This window comes from Formica exsecta, unplaced genomic scaffold (genome assembly GCF_003651465.1).
Source record: "Formica exsecta isolate Colony F162 unplaced genomic scaffold, ASM365146v1 scaffold120, whole genome shotgun sequence".
In the NCBI taxonomy this organism is placed as follows: Eukaryota; Metazoa; Arthropoda; class Insecta; order Hymenoptera; family Formicidae; genus Formica; species Formica exsecta.
In genome coordinates, this window is record NW_021848537.1 from 3,666,522 (window position 1) to 3,682,183 (window position 15,662).

Consider the following 15,662-nt stretch of genomic DNA (forward strand, 5'->3'; position numbering starts at 1 on the left):
AGCAGGAAAGCCTGGCCATGAGCGGCACCGGGACCCTGAAGAAGGGACACAATCATCCCCAGGTTATGGAAGAGCTGAGAGTCTGACTCTAGGAGACAGCGCGGCCGATGAATTAATATTCTACGCCGCGAGTTAGAATCCCGAAATCGCCGATCGTCAAAAATCATTTTAAAATAAAGTTTTCATTGTCAGTTTGATAATGAACGTCACCAAGACTCTAAAGATGGAACACGATCGTTTTTCAGGTGATGAAAAGAAGCTGAGAACCGGGCTATAACGGATACCAAAACTTTTAGATTAAGCTTCTGAAATCGTCGAGAGTTTGAAGTTGTCCGGCGTTATTCGTCATCGGTCTAATTGCGAATGGAACCCTGAAGAGAAATATGACAAGAAAATTAAGATCCCGAAACGAAACATGAAGTCAAAATAAGGAATCATTCCGATAATAATGTTCTCCGTGACACTCGATGGCAAACGGGATAACTCTATAAAATTTTTCTCGAAACGATCGTGACTTTGTCGATAGATAGGAAGTGATAAAGAAAAAAAAAAGCGAATGAAGGACCTTCATTGTTATGCGAGAAGTACGTGTTAATGTGCGGCGACGTAGCTGAGATTTTGTGCCCGGAAGTCAAATCCGCGCTAGAGGCTTTTGTATAGAGCCAAATAAGACTGCGGGATCCGAAAAACTTGGGTCCGGAAGCTTTGCTTCCGTTCGCTATGTCCCCATGTTAGTGGCGACGCTATACTGTTATCGTTTTCTACCTTTCGAATTTGTGCGACCAACTGCCGAAAATTACATAGTCTTTGACGAAATATGCGCGTTAAATAGAACTCTTCACCTTCGAGAGAAGAGAATTTTGGAATAATCTTTCTAAGAATGATTCCAAAAATTGTTCATGTATCGAATCAACGTTAATTTTTATTAATATAACGCACGATTTGTTTAATTACTTTCTTTAAGTTTTGTCTACACATTTTGATAAATATTTTTGGTTATATTACTTAATTTTATTATTTATCTTATATTTATTTTATTTTATTTTATTTTATTAATCCTATTTTATTTTGCTTTTTATTTTATATTTAAGGATTCAAATTGTTGAACATTAATCCCTTTTTTTACGCACACACATGTCTTTTGAACTTTAATTAATTAATTTTTTTAAATAATTATTTTAGCAAAAATTAGCAATATTTCTACACAATAGACTTTTATTTTATTTTTTCTCTCTTTCATTGTTTTTCCATATAATATAGACTGAAGGTTCGAATCGATTTGAGTCGTGCCGATACTATCCTCGTTCTTCCGAGTGATAATGATCATGATAATGATTCGAGTCGCTGCCACGATGACTTATTTCCATGACGTCGATCGTTCAAATGCTCAATTAAAATCTGAACTAACCCTTTCCTTCTCAAAATGATCATGTAATTTGATATTTTCACAATAAATAAATTTGCAATGCAACAATTTTATTAAAATTTGTAATAAAAATTTTGTTCCTAATTATTGCACAAGACGACAATTTGTTATTTTTTCTGCAAAGTATATTATGACACTAAATCATGATAAAGAGTTTTGCAGAAAAGAACGAATAATTATCTGAGAATAAAAGGGTTAAACGGGCGATCGCGTATCAATCGAACAATCTTTTTTACAATAAGAATAAAAGGAAGTCAAATGATCGACGGTACTCAACAGTATACTGCCAAACGATCGCGATTCGAGGAGAAATTGCAGATCGTTGAATGAAAAATCGCGGTTAATCAGAATTTTTGAGAACGAAAAGCTACTGCGATACAAAAAAAAAGAAAGAAAACGTTTTATAAAAATAGAGCAATTGCAAATTTAATCAATTCTTCTTATTTAAGATTTAAACATTTTAAAAAAACTATGCGAGGCAGGCATTCGCATAAGAATTAGCTATATTATACAAACTTTATTGAACATTATTTCTTCAAGTATTTTAATTTTATTATAATTGTCGGTTTCATTATTTTTAAATTTACCAAATTACGAAAAGAAAGAAGGATTAAATTTGGAGTTGTTCAATTTTTCAAGGATTAACGGAAGGTTTCTCACAAACGGCGACAGACTGCTGAAGAGACTTTCGAGCGCGATTTCGACTGTAAATAAGAGTTAATTAAGCTTAAGTCTGTCGCTGACGCGCTGTTAACGAGTGAAGAACCAGCGAGGAGCTCGGGAATAGCTCCGATTGTAATAATATTGCACGTCGACGACAGAAAAACGGTATGTCAACGTGGTCGGAAGCACACTGGACGTAATTTTAAATTTGTATATAATTGACATTACAATAAACTATATAATAAATTATTGATTGCCTCAATCCAACCTTTCCCGAAAACAAAACGCCCGGTCTTATCAGTTCACAAAAAGATCAATTCAAAAATGATGCTATCATTTAATTGATTATTCTTTAAAAAATAGAGATTATTTAAATATAAATTAAAATATACTATTAATATATACATAAAAGAACGTAAAAAAGAGCAATATATTTTTTAATAAGGATGGAGTTTTGATAAAGATATTTCTAGGAATCTCAGAGATTTTTAGCAGAGTAAACGTGCGCATAATTTTGATTTGGTGAACATAAAATTTTATTCTCACTTATTCGTTGAAGCTTTAAGGTTTAAATAGTCGCGACACACATGATATGACAAGCTTGCAAAACTTTATTTGCAAACCTCGATTCGGACTAACACGAGACCTTATCTAAGACACAAGGTACAAAAAGATGAGGTTGATTTCTTTGCCTTTGACAAACGAACCTTACGATCAGAGACGCGCTTTCAGTTTGCTTTTATAATGGCAGTTAAAAGCGAATGCTACCATTCTTTTTCTCTCGCTTTTCTTCGAAACTAATCAGAGATCGCTTTTAAAATTATTAATTAAAAACGTCATGATATGTCATTGTGTGTAATTTGATACATACAATATAAAAATTAAATAGAAATTAGATAGTATAAGATTTAAAGATTTAAATACAAATTGGAAATAAATTATTAAAACTTGAAATTATAATGATGAGGGGAATAGCATATTTATCTTATAATATATATAATATTAACACACACGCACACACAAGATTCACATTTAAGCAGCTGTTAATTGATTTCATTATATTTCAATAAGTACTATGTGCGATATTATATAAAAAACAAAGAGCATTGCCCGTTTCTTCACATCACATAATTACCAGTCATTTTCGTTCCTCTGATCGTGATTCGTTCACAAAAATGTTTATATGTATACAAAACTTGCTATCCTGTATTCTACTTTACAATAATACAATATCTGTGCATGCAACAACTACATAGCGCGAAAGCTGAAACGATAATCTGTTGCTACCCGACTAGGACCTTGTCTTATGCTACAGTAAACAAGAAACAATAACAAAACCGCTCCAAAACAATAACCACGCCATCTCGCAAAATACTTCTATCACAAAGAGAGCTTATTTTGAAATATTTTTATATTTATATTTCTTTGTATAATATACATAATAAGAATCGTAAATGCACTTAAGGCTTCGGTCTAGCCGGAACGTTCGTTTTTGACTATCATCCCGATTTAATTAGCCTAATTAGAGCTAACTGCTGCTATCAAGTTTCTTACATTATATCAGATATCAAATAATAATATTAATAGTAAACATTGATATTAACGTTAAATCAGAATAATATAAATATATTAAATTTAGTAACATTGATATTAATATTAAATATATAATGTTTTGATATATATAATGTTTTGATGTAAAATATTAATATTAATATCAAATAAAACTCTTAATCTTTTAACAATAAATATAAAAAAATTCATAAATTTTATAATTTCTTAGATTTATATTGAATTTTAAAAAATTAATCTAATTGTACATATTAAATTGCAAACAAGAAAAGATATATTCAATATTTAATATTTCTTAATTACATATACGTAGACTGTTTGCCGAAAGGCAAACATTTAACGGCAGTTAAATATCAATTAATTAATGAGCAATTAAAGTGACTGTCCGATTCGTTACACGCCAATAATTTCGACCATTTCGACTAGATCGGCACATACGTCGGTTTACTTATCAGTTACATTACATGTGAAAGACACTGCCCGCAACTTTTTCGTTCTCATCATTCCTTCGATTTTTTCAGATCTCTATCGCGAACATTATATATAACTATTGTTTTATTTTTGCAAAAATCACACATTGCATTTCATTCTTAAAGAACTTATATATAAATGTTTGCAAATTTATAAACTCAATAGCTTTTTTTATTAATTTTCCTTTTTTTATTTCTTTGTGATTTTAAATTATTGCGGGCAAATGTCTTTTGCTGAACAAATTAAATAGAAATACGTCTAAAAAAGGATCTACAAAGCAATTTTATTTTTTAAATCTGGACAATTTTACGAATATTTTTTCGTGATGTAAATGAATTTTGTGCCGCTTAAAAAATAATTGTCTGCAAATCAATTTAAAAGTATATTTTTGAAATATGATAAAAAATGAAATTACTCTCAATTAATTTAATTATTAAATCAATATGTATTTAATTATATAATCTAAATTTTCAATAAATCCCTCCAATAAAATTTAACATATTTAACCTTAACTTATATGTAAAAATCAATAAATTAATTAATATGTAATATTATATCATATATTATATATTAATTAATTATATCAATAATGATGGTGGAATTAATTGGTGAGATGATTGATTGATTCGTAACGTTGGATCATTATATTATATTTGTGCTAACAAATCATAATCACAGTAACATACAAATTTAACATACATACGGTGATGATTACGATGAAGCTTCGCGTGAAAGTAATTGAGTTTTTACATTTTTTTCTAATTTAATTGTGAAACTTGCTAGATTCGTCCTCGGATGTGTGGCCTCGAAATAGTGCTCGAAAAAACCATTTCGCGATATATACTCAATATTGCTGTGCAATAATGTCGGATTAACGCTACAAGACACGTTATATAGGAGCTGGCTAGAGAAACATTTTAGCGCATCTATCCGTTTGCACTATATAAATTTCTTTTAATTTTTAAAAATTAAACATACATATATAAAATTTTATAAAATTTGCTCCATTATTAAAAAGTCTCTAAAAATTTTTATTTTTTACATTGAAAACAAAGAGAAGTCCTCCTCTTTACAAAAATTAATTAATTTTTAAAATTAAATTAATTTTTATTCTGCATTCTAAGTCAATTAATTATTTTATTAATATTATAAATTTGAATTTATTAAATTTTATTATATTTTTTTAATATACGCAAAAAAATAAATATATGCTATTGAATAATATAAAAAAACATTTAAGTATATAAATTTGATATCTTATTTAAAATAATAATAAAACTTGTCGCGATTAAACAATCTTTAAGTGCAAAAGGATAGAGACGTTGCTACAGGGTTTTGTAAAGATCTCGCGTCAAGCACGGCTAATAATTTATTTCTCCGACAAGCCTCGATTAATCATCTTCTAGAGAAATATTCGACGAGTGTTTACGTTTGGCGTAGCGTAGGCATTTCTCTTTGTACAAACGGCCAAACATTACGAATAATCCCAATTCAATTTAATAATTTCTGAAATTTTACTGAAATTTATTAAAACTAATTTAAATGTATTTTATATTTACATATGTATATATTGTTTCTATTAATCAATCGTGTTTGAAAAACCTGAATTTATAGATATTAATAATCTAAATTTGCATATATCTCTATATATAATATAGTTTTAAAAAAAACTAAAAGTTATTAATAATTTAAATTCCTAAATTTAATTATTCACATAATTGAAATGTGAATTAATAACTTTTTAGACATTTTCTCAGACAATTCGTAGTTCTTATATCACTTTTCTTGGAGTGGAAATTTAACAGTTTGATATCCAGAATATTACAAGATTTCAGAAAAGGCGACGGCCTAGAATAAAAAAAGATCGTGTTGAGTGAGTTTGGTCGTTTGTGCGCACTTGCGTATCCACCGTCGGCCTACAGACTTGAATCTCGTTATCAAGTAGAGAGTCGCTTATTATCAAGAGATATTGAAAAACGTCTATAAAGATTCGTAATACACGGTACATTAGAAATATATCCTCGAACAAACGACACTTCGCTTCGATAAACGTGCTGTCTTTGAGAAACTCGCGAACTCATCGTAATTAGCTTAGTATAGCGACTTAATTAACTCCACCGAGGATGATTACTTTCAGTCATACTCTTCCCTTGTGTTTTTTCCTCCCTTCCTGATTTAAGTACACAAACAAACTACCCTTTTGCAAGCTTCGGTGTTTTGTGCGCATTTTTTTAGTTACGTACAGAATCTCCGAACGAAGAGACAGTGTGCTTAAACTTGAAAGGATGTAGCAGTGATCTCCACACTAATCGAAAACCAGATAAATTAATCCTTTCCCCACGACGATTTTTAATCAAGTATAATGCACCTGGTCTTTAATAAAACAATCATTAATATTTTCTCTTTGCAATTGAAAAAAAATGCCATCACGTAATGCTGTAACATTTATTCTTACGAGTAAAATATATTAAAATTATTTTCTGATAATTTCAATCAATATCATATTATTTATTTCTCTGTAGATTAAATTGATTTCATTTTATTAATAAGATTAAATTTATTCAAAGACTAAATTTGGAATCCAATTTTTAATTGAAGATTGCATTTTATGAAGCATTTTATCGTATTATTATATGAATTATAATATTAAAAAATACAAGATTATTAATGAAATGTTTTCTCTTACAAAATCCAAGATTTAATTTACTTACATCAAAGATCTTATTTAAAGGATTAAATACTTTTTATAAAAATTATGATACGTAGAATTCATCAGAAATCGAAAGATAATACTTAAAAATTCTTAATGATCATAAAAACGCCATTACATGATACTTTAGCCCTTTAATCCTTTCGCGCCAATCAGCTAATTTATATTAAAAATATTATAAATTTTATGTTAATAACGATATTTAATTTTTTTTCTATGATAATCGATTTCATAATAATAATTTTTTTTTATGTGAAACTATGTATATGTATTACTTATTATAAAGATGCAATTGTAAAATAATAATTTATAATATAATTATAATATGATTAGTTAAAATACAAAATGTATTCTATGCAAAAAAATCGTTCTTTAGAAAATATATATAATTAGATGCGCAAAAGAAGGAAAAGTTAAATGAGCAAAGAGCTTTACGTGGATTTCTCAGATATCACGCTTTCAAGCTTAAACGTGGAAATACCCTGACAAAAGATGCGATCTCCTTTCTCTCGCACGAAGCCAACGCCCGAATGCAACGCAAGTAGCTAGTATTAGATATCGCTCGAGTTCGTCTAGTAGCACTTGAAACGATACTTAGAGCCCGAAATCGGCGACGAGGGGCTCCCTGTTCCCTTAACGACGTCAGAAGAAGCCAGCAGCGTCTCGCAATGGTATGGTGATTCGTGCCTGGAGATTGACTGCAATTTTTCCGCCCTCTTCTCCCTTCTTGGGCAAAGACGACGAATCCTCCTAGCAGATGCAGCCGCTCTCGCCCTCCGACTCGGAGCCGTTCTGCATCGGCGATTGATTCTGCAAGTCGACAGCTGTTTTTGTGTGTTAAGGCGTGCTGGCTTTTTCAACTTACGTTCTGATCAATTGACAATTTCAACTCGCCGCTCATCCTCGACGCGTTTTTCTCAAAATTCACGAATTAAACAAATATATATGTCTACTTAAAAAAAATTAATTATAAATCATATATTCTAATATATTTTAGATCAGTGCCATGTTTTTTGTATCATGCCAATAGAAGGAAAATGTGTGTTTTGAGAAATAAACTGTTAGAAAACTAATGCAATTTTTGTAATTTGGCAATATTATTGGTCAATAAATACATTATTGCACTTTGTAAACATTTGATTGGTAGTATTAAACTTAATTAATGCGCGTTGATGAGGCGTTACAATGAGCTCTTACAAATCAGATAAAGAGTACATACAGTGTAATTCTTAATGATACTATAATAATGACAAATTTTTTTTCTGGTATTAATCAAATCTCTAGATATTCATCTACTAATCATCTACTGATTCGATAATTATCGCTGCCAAATCGATATAATAGTTTCCCCCTTTAATTTTCCTTTAGTTAATAATTCCTCTCTTTCTCATCAGAGCATATAGATTTAATATTATTACAATATCGCACGCGCGCGCGAGTTAATTCCTATCAAAGCTGAGACAATCGAGTGTATAAAAGTCAAAAACGGGACGGAGAATATTTTCTAGCGCTACTTTTATTATGCGAATTTCTTAAGGTATCGAATCTCTCGCAGAAAAAAATATTACAAGCTATAAAATAAAATAAAAAAACATATATTTTACAAGAAATTTAATTCAAGAATCTAATTAAAATTTGTTCAGACATTAAATTTAATTTAATATTTAAAACTAATATTTTATCAATCAAAACAAAATATATTCATTCAATTCAAATTTAATATAAAAAATAAATATTCTTTTAGATTTTTAAAGAAGTCACAGAACTTTTTATGTTAATCATCAAAAATATTAAAATTAATATTAATAATTTTTTTCTTGTAAACTTGTTTCGATATTTATGTTTTATGATTTTTTTTTAATATCCTAATTTTTAAAAAATAATTAAATAGAAAATCAGCAAGCCAAGCACAAAGCAAAAACAAATAAATTAAAACAGATTTTAAAAAATAAATTCTATTCATTAAGAGAAATAAATTAAAGAATAAAGATAAAATCAGATGGAAAAATAGGACAAAAGGAAAAATAAAAAAAGTCATGGACGTAAAACCAATATGAGAAATAATAGTTTTATAAGATTTCTTTTATATTATTAATTTTAGTTTTCTTTTTACATAAATAAAAATATTACAGTTAATAGAGAAATTGTAAACAAAAGAGACATTAAAACAATTAACTTTTAAGAAATCAAAAATTTTTTTTATATATACATCTTAAATTTTATTTAATATTTTTATATGTGATTTTAGAGAAGATTCTTTCCTTTTTATTTTTTTAAACAAAATTGCGTCAATCTAAAAAGAATATATAAATAATAAATTGTCGAAAGAAAACTTCGAATTAATACCTCGAATAAATGTGGAACTGTACAGGATTGTCATTTATACTACGTACTCTTAAAATATTTGTAGAAAAGAGATATAGAATTAGCTGCTAATTATCCACAAATTCCATAGAAAAATTTCTTTTAAATATCTTCCCTCTTTTTTCCCTTTCTTTTCTTGTCTTTTATTAATTTGCTAATAGATGTCTATTTATTTAAATTTAGTTTGATAAGAAAAATGGTTAATACATTAAGTTTTAGTCATATCTTTTTCTAACATTAGATAGAGCGAGGATTTATATATTATCAGCTATCAGAACTTGATCTTTTGTTGAAAAATGTGATTCAATTATCTCGAAGGGGACTGCATTTACGCAACGTGTAACGTTTACTCTATAATTCGTAATTTTTGAATCAATGCAAATGTTGCTAAATATCGTAAATGCAAATTGCAGCTGTCTTCGTTTCTTTTATTGCAAATGTGTAGGACAATTAATAATATCTCGTTCTTAGAAACGCCGATAAACAAGGATGTGATAAATGCCATTTTTATATCATTTGTTTAATGTGAATTTGAGCAATTATTGATTTAATAACACGAGTAAAAAATACTGTACGATATTAGACAATCTATATTAACAAGCGAAATAAACTTAGGTGAACTTTGAGACCTTAATAAAGGCTATATTAACCCTCCTAGCTTTGATTTATACTATAAATGGAGAAAAGATTATATAATAGAAATAAAAAGAAAAATAAAATTTTATAAATTTCTCTTTTTCTATAAAATATGTAATAAATATAGCATTTCTCTCGTCCAAAAATATATGAAGCACTATCAATAAACTAATAAGCTTTTAAATTAGACAATGCAACAAGTTTTTAAGTAATAATCTTTCAACTCAAATTATTCTTAATTCAAATATATTTCATAGAATTTAATTTTCAAAATTTAAATAATTTAATTATAACATTCACATTGAAATAATTTTAATTATGGTAATAATAAAACATAAAAAAAATTTACTACTTCCAATTTGCTTCAATTTAAAGATCGATTAATATACCTCCTCGCAATCTATTAAAGATGCTCCATAATTCTGGTCAAGAGCATATATAATCACTAATAATTAAAGCCGTGAGGGTTAACAGTCCTTTTTACGATCCGCTAGCATACGAAAACATGTCATTGTGTAAAAGCAGTCTTAAGCTATAGTGTGTGAAACTTTTTTTCTCCTTTTAATAAGAATCGTTGCTGCTTTAGTGCACGTAGCCTTCCACGAGTTTTCCAACTCTGCGAAAAAGCACAGGCCAAATACAATCGGTATCCTAACGTCCTAAGAGTCATTAACTTATAAGTTAACTTAGCTCCGTCTTGTCTACCAATCAGGGCATCGAACGGAAATAAAATAATATATTTCTTTGAATTATCTCAAAGAAAAGTAAATTAATAAATTAATAGTATTAAAATATCATTTATATATTATAATAATCTTATATATATGTTTTTCCTAAGGAAATTTCTCAGACAAAATTTATCGATTTTTTCGAAGAAATCATAATATTGTTGAGTAAATAATAATATATGAATATTATTACAGTGTATAATATCTGTAATATCTGTAATTATAATATATATATGTACATATATATACATGTGATAATATTAATATATCGTAATATTTACTTATATATAAATGCTTATTTCAAAAAATCGAAAAATTAAACCTTTCTCAAGAATTTCCTTTGAAAATTAATTTGTATTTCTCGAAAGAGGTTCCCAAACCGCTCCAAAAAACCGTCTGGGACGGTTCGGGCCCTAGTCGAAACTTAACAAAGGCCCCTTTCGATTCGATTCGATACCCTGCTACCGTACAGGCCGACGACGACTTAGCATGCACAACTGCTCTCCGAGGCTTTCAGTTCGATTGGAGTATCCTTGAGCACTACCTCTTGCACTACGGATTAAAACACGTATTAAGGAAAACATAAAAGTCTAACATAAATAAATGGAAGATCCGGCAAATCGCCAAATAAATCCAGTCCAGAAATTAAGAGCGAGAAATTGAAATGAATGGCTAACGAGTCCTTTTAAAAAATGTGAGAAATTTAAGAATTAAGAAAAGTTAATTTCTTTAACGCTTACACAGAGAGAAATTATAAAACATAAAGATATATTTAATGTCTACTAAGAAATCAGAACATATTATGAGAGAGAAGAGATTAGAATCCAAGGTAATGAAAATTAAATATTTGATGTCTTTTCTAAAAAAAATATTAGATTAAATAAATAAACATGTATAACGCGCGATAAGAACTTCATGTCCAATGTCCTAAAAAGAAGTACTAGTAATTGTGATTAATTAATTGAAAAATGAAAATTTGCAAGATTAATAAAAAGCAACTTGTGTTATTTCAACTCAAAGAAAACATGAATAAAAAGATTCGATAGTAATAAAATGTAGAATATTTTCGAGGTAATCGAAGTAACGGGTGAGATGGGGTTTATGTACACATGAAATGAGAGAAGTCGCCGCAACGTTCCTGCAAATGTGCCATGCAAATTGCGTGCAGTAAGTATCTTACGCAAAGGATACTGTCTTCGGGTGGCTTGTTTTCGGTGGAGTCCATACCCGGCAAAGCCGCCGCTACTCTTCTAAATAGCTAAAATAATTAAAAACAATGGTAATTCTCCTATTCGTTCTTCCACGCCATCGCCATCAAGAAAAATCTCTCCGTACATGGAATGTGAATGAAAAAAAAAAAAAAATAATCACCTGTTTCACATTGTAGCCAGCCTTAGCACTAGTTTCGATAAACATCACATTTAATTCCTTTGCTTTCCGCTCGCCCTCCTCTGTCGAAACTTGCCTCTTATCACTCAAATCTGTTTTATTGCCCACTAGCATAATTATCACATCACTTCCTCTTTCAGTCCGCACATCGTCTATCCATTTGGATGTTTGGTGAAACGAATTGGCGTCTGACAAATGTGCAATCTTAATTTCATCATTCATTTATCGGGTGTACCAATAACAGCGTTTGCCAGCAGCCAAATTTATGTTATTATGTTATTACATGTTTTTGATTAATATCGAATAAATATATGTTTAAATAAATTATAATCTATAAAAATTTTGGTCCGAAAGAAAAATCTCTCGAAATTAGTGTATTGCTCCCGGGAATTTGTTAAAAAAATTTTCTTTTAATTGAGAAGAATTAAAATTTAAGAATCCAGAATTTTCAGAAAGATGACATTAAAAAATCAAAGCTTAAACAAAATTATGTAAAATTTTTTATAAATAAATAACGAATAATGTTAAAAAAATATATGTACTATTCACGAGAGAATTTTACATTCAAGCATCAAACTCGAGACTGCTGGCACACAGCTTTCTAAGACACCGTATATTCCTTATATACTTGATGCTTACTAGTAATATCATAAACAACAACAGCGACTGTGGAGTCTCTGATGTAACTAGGTATCAAAGAACGGAACCGTTCTTGCCCCGCTGTGTCCCACAGCTGTAGTCTGACAGTTCTATCCTCGAGATACATAGTTTTGCTTAAGAAGTCTATACCTATCGTAGCCTGCAACATATCGGTATGTCACGATATTAAAAATTATTCTATTAATCATATAAAACGATGAAAATGCAAACAAATCGAGCTCAGAAATAAACCTTAGAAATAAAGAAAAAAATTGAAGCTATATTTGGTATCAAGTATTGACACTGTATTTATAATTTGAAATAATAACAATAAAAAATAGTAACAATATCTAATTAATTATTATATTAACTATATACACATATATATAATAGAAATTATGTTTAAAGCAATATTAATAATCATATTTTTTTATTCCTTCTATGTGTATTTTCTATGTATTTAAAAATTTATTATAATATAATCTAAAATGCAATATAATTTATTATAAAAGTGCATAATATTTAATAATAATAATTCGAGAAATAAATTATCAGTGTTCTGCAAATTTCTCCATCTCTCTTTCTATCCTTGTCGATCAGAAAAAGTCGATATCTCGATTCCCTACTGCCTCTCCTGCTAGCATTACGTCTATTCGTTCTAACTGTACTTTCTTACACCTTCTGCATTTGAAATATTCATAGTTACATGCATTCTGAAAATGATATAAAAAAGAAACGAGCGAAATATGTAGAAAGTGCAATTGATACAAAAAGCGAGCGAACAATCCGAAACATAACAAATTACATTTGACAGCCATGTTTCAATGGACATGTAATTAAAAATTAATTTGACGATAATTATTTGACGATAATATTGCATGACAGTTTATAATCAAATACAATGGTTCTCATTCAATGTAGGTTTTATCAGGATTGATAGCCGGTTTTACTATCGTGACAAATAACGCCAATAAATGACAGCTGAACTTTTTCAACCAAAGAAATTATCTCTCACACAAAAATTTATCCATTTTTAACAAAACCCGATATTACGGATAAAATTAAATAAAAAATTAAAATATAGATACAACAAAATTTTATAAAATTGATTACAAAATTTAATTTAAAAAAATATAAATTTGAAATAAAGATTTAACAATGTTTGCATGTAAAATTTAAAATATTAGTGTATTGTCCTATAAGTTTAAAGCATAAATAAAGCCTACAATATTTTCTATGTAATCTATATACAACATACATACAATAAAAAAAATTTTGACAAAAATTATGCAGATTTAAAACATGCAACAAAAATGATCAATTTACACTCGATTTTAACAATTAAGAGACGATTAAATCGTTACATACCTGGTATGTGTTGTCAAAGCTGTCGTACATAAACCGTGTAATAAGTGACGTCTTCCCGACTGCAATAAAAAATTGCATGGCTCATTTATTCAACTCACATTTGCAACTTTAAATTTCCCTCAAACTTTTATCTCAAAATTCCAGTTTTATAGCTTTATTTTAAATTTTAATTTCTAAGACTCTCGGGGGAAATGATCTTCCTCTTTTAAAATTTACATCTTTCTTACATTACGATCTATCGATTAAATTTTTATTGTTAGCAAAATTAATATTTAAATTTTCTCCCTGTTATTATAATAATAATGGAAAGATGTTGAAAGAGCATTCAACTCGAAAAGAAGTTTCGTCGAGAAACACTTTAAAAATCCGCTTATCGCTCTGTATTTAACGCTAAACGCGCCTATCGAGATACAACCCGACGTACATATACTCGATCATCGTATTTAAACGCTGCACGCGCGATCGAAATGACCGAGAATTTAAAACACAGCGACGCGTCGCCGTGTAGTCGGCGGCAATGGAGAATATTGATCTATAACCTAGAAGGGTACCAGACGAAGGGTAGTCACCCCGATTAGGGGCCTGCTGACCGAGGAAACCGGGTCTCGCGTCAAGCGCATCCCACTTGAGGGAGATCGATCCGTATTCGAGGAACACCGCGACGCGAACACACACTGTTAGCACACTGCTATTGGGACACTCACCGCTCTGCTCGCCCAAAAAGACGAGCTTGAACTTCCGCAACGGATTGCCGAAATCGCCCGAGGACGACATGTTTTGTCTCTCGCTCGCCTGAAACGGATACTTGGCAGGCCTGAAGAGGGTTCCGGTAACGACGCAGGCAACGATAACACGCTCAATGGCCGGCCCGCCGAGTCATTTAAGCCGATCAGCTGCGCCGGCTGATTCAACAGTCTCTCCGCTAGCTCTCTCGGGTTCTACAGCTTGACAGCTCGCGACGCTAGCTTGGATGCCACTCCTTGCGGCCACGTTTAACCGGGAAGTGACGTAGCGACGACTGGAAAGCGAAGTGGAAAACGCGGCGCCACCGATTTCCGGAAGGGAAAGTGTGTTCGGTAGAACACAGATGTTCTCATGTGTAAGCTATATAATGTTCCCCTGGATAAACCAATTGAAAATCGTTCCTAAGCGTTGGGAAACAATATGGTCGCTAACACTGATACTGAAATTACAAAAGGAAACAGATAACATAATTTATGAAGCTTGTCCCTTTGAATTTAGCCGATTATTCTAAAATATTCGCTCAACTTTTACATTTTTCTTTCATACTTTTGCAAATCTTAATTTAAATTACAATTTTTCATCACATATAATTAAATTTGAGCGCCATTTTTGATTGGGTTAACGCCATTGTACGTCAATAACATACTCTCTTAAATTAAATCAGTAAAAATATTACTGATTAAAACAATAATAAGATTTTACCGAAAAAAACGCTCATACTTTGCTTTTCCGTCTTATGATTCACTGATTACGACAACATGATATAAAAAAGATATAATAAAGCTAAATTCATCTACGTACGTATCGAAAAAAATCTGCTATAAAAATTAATTTAATATATTATTTTATCATATTGTTTACTCCACAGATGAAATAAAAGTCGCCACGAAATATAATTAAGGATCGAATTCTACTAGAAAATGTTGGTATAATTATATACAAATAATCCCATCTC

At 29.9% G+C, this 15,662-nt stretch overlaps 2 protein-coding genes across 4 annotated transcripts in view; one reads left to right on the forward strand and one right to left on the reverse strand.

Moving 5' to 3' along the window:
• The window catches only part of LOC115242320 (neuroligin-4, Y-linked), a 126,554-nt gene extending 124,740 nt beyond the window's left edge, over positions 1-1,814 (forward strand). For both annotated transcript variants that reach the window (XM_029818537.1, XM_029818547.1), the window contains exon 12: positions 1-1,814. In XM_029818537.1, the coding sequence (XP_029674397.1) occupies positions 1-86 (86 nt within the window). In that variant the 3' untranslated portion in view covers positions 87-1,814.
• Positions 1,815-5,288: 3,474 nt separating this feature from the next.
• Positions 5,289-15,020, reverse strand: LOC115242078 (ras-related protein Rab6). Of its 2 annotated transcripts, none has more exons than XM_029818121.1 (6): positions 14,668-15,020; positions 13,964-14,022; positions 12,596-12,755; positions 11,939-12,144; positions 11,759-11,825; positions 5,289-7,663 (listed from the first exon to the last, which is right to left on the reverse strand). In XM_029818121.1, the coding sequence occupies exons 1-6, from the start codon at positions 14,735-14,737 to the stop codon at positions 7,590-7,592; spliced, it is 636 nt and encodes a 211-aa protein (XP_029673981.1). In that variant the 5' UTR covers positions 14,738-15,020; the 3' UTR covers positions 5,289-7,589. The 2 variants fall into 2 exon arrangements, with proteins under 2 accessions (XP_029673981.1, XP_029673991.1); XM_029818131.1 differs by lacking the exon at positions 5,289-7,663 and adding an exon at positions 7,918-11,119 and having other exon boundaries at positions 14,668-15,011.
• Between the last annotated feature and the right edge of the window lie 642 nt (positions 15,021-15,662).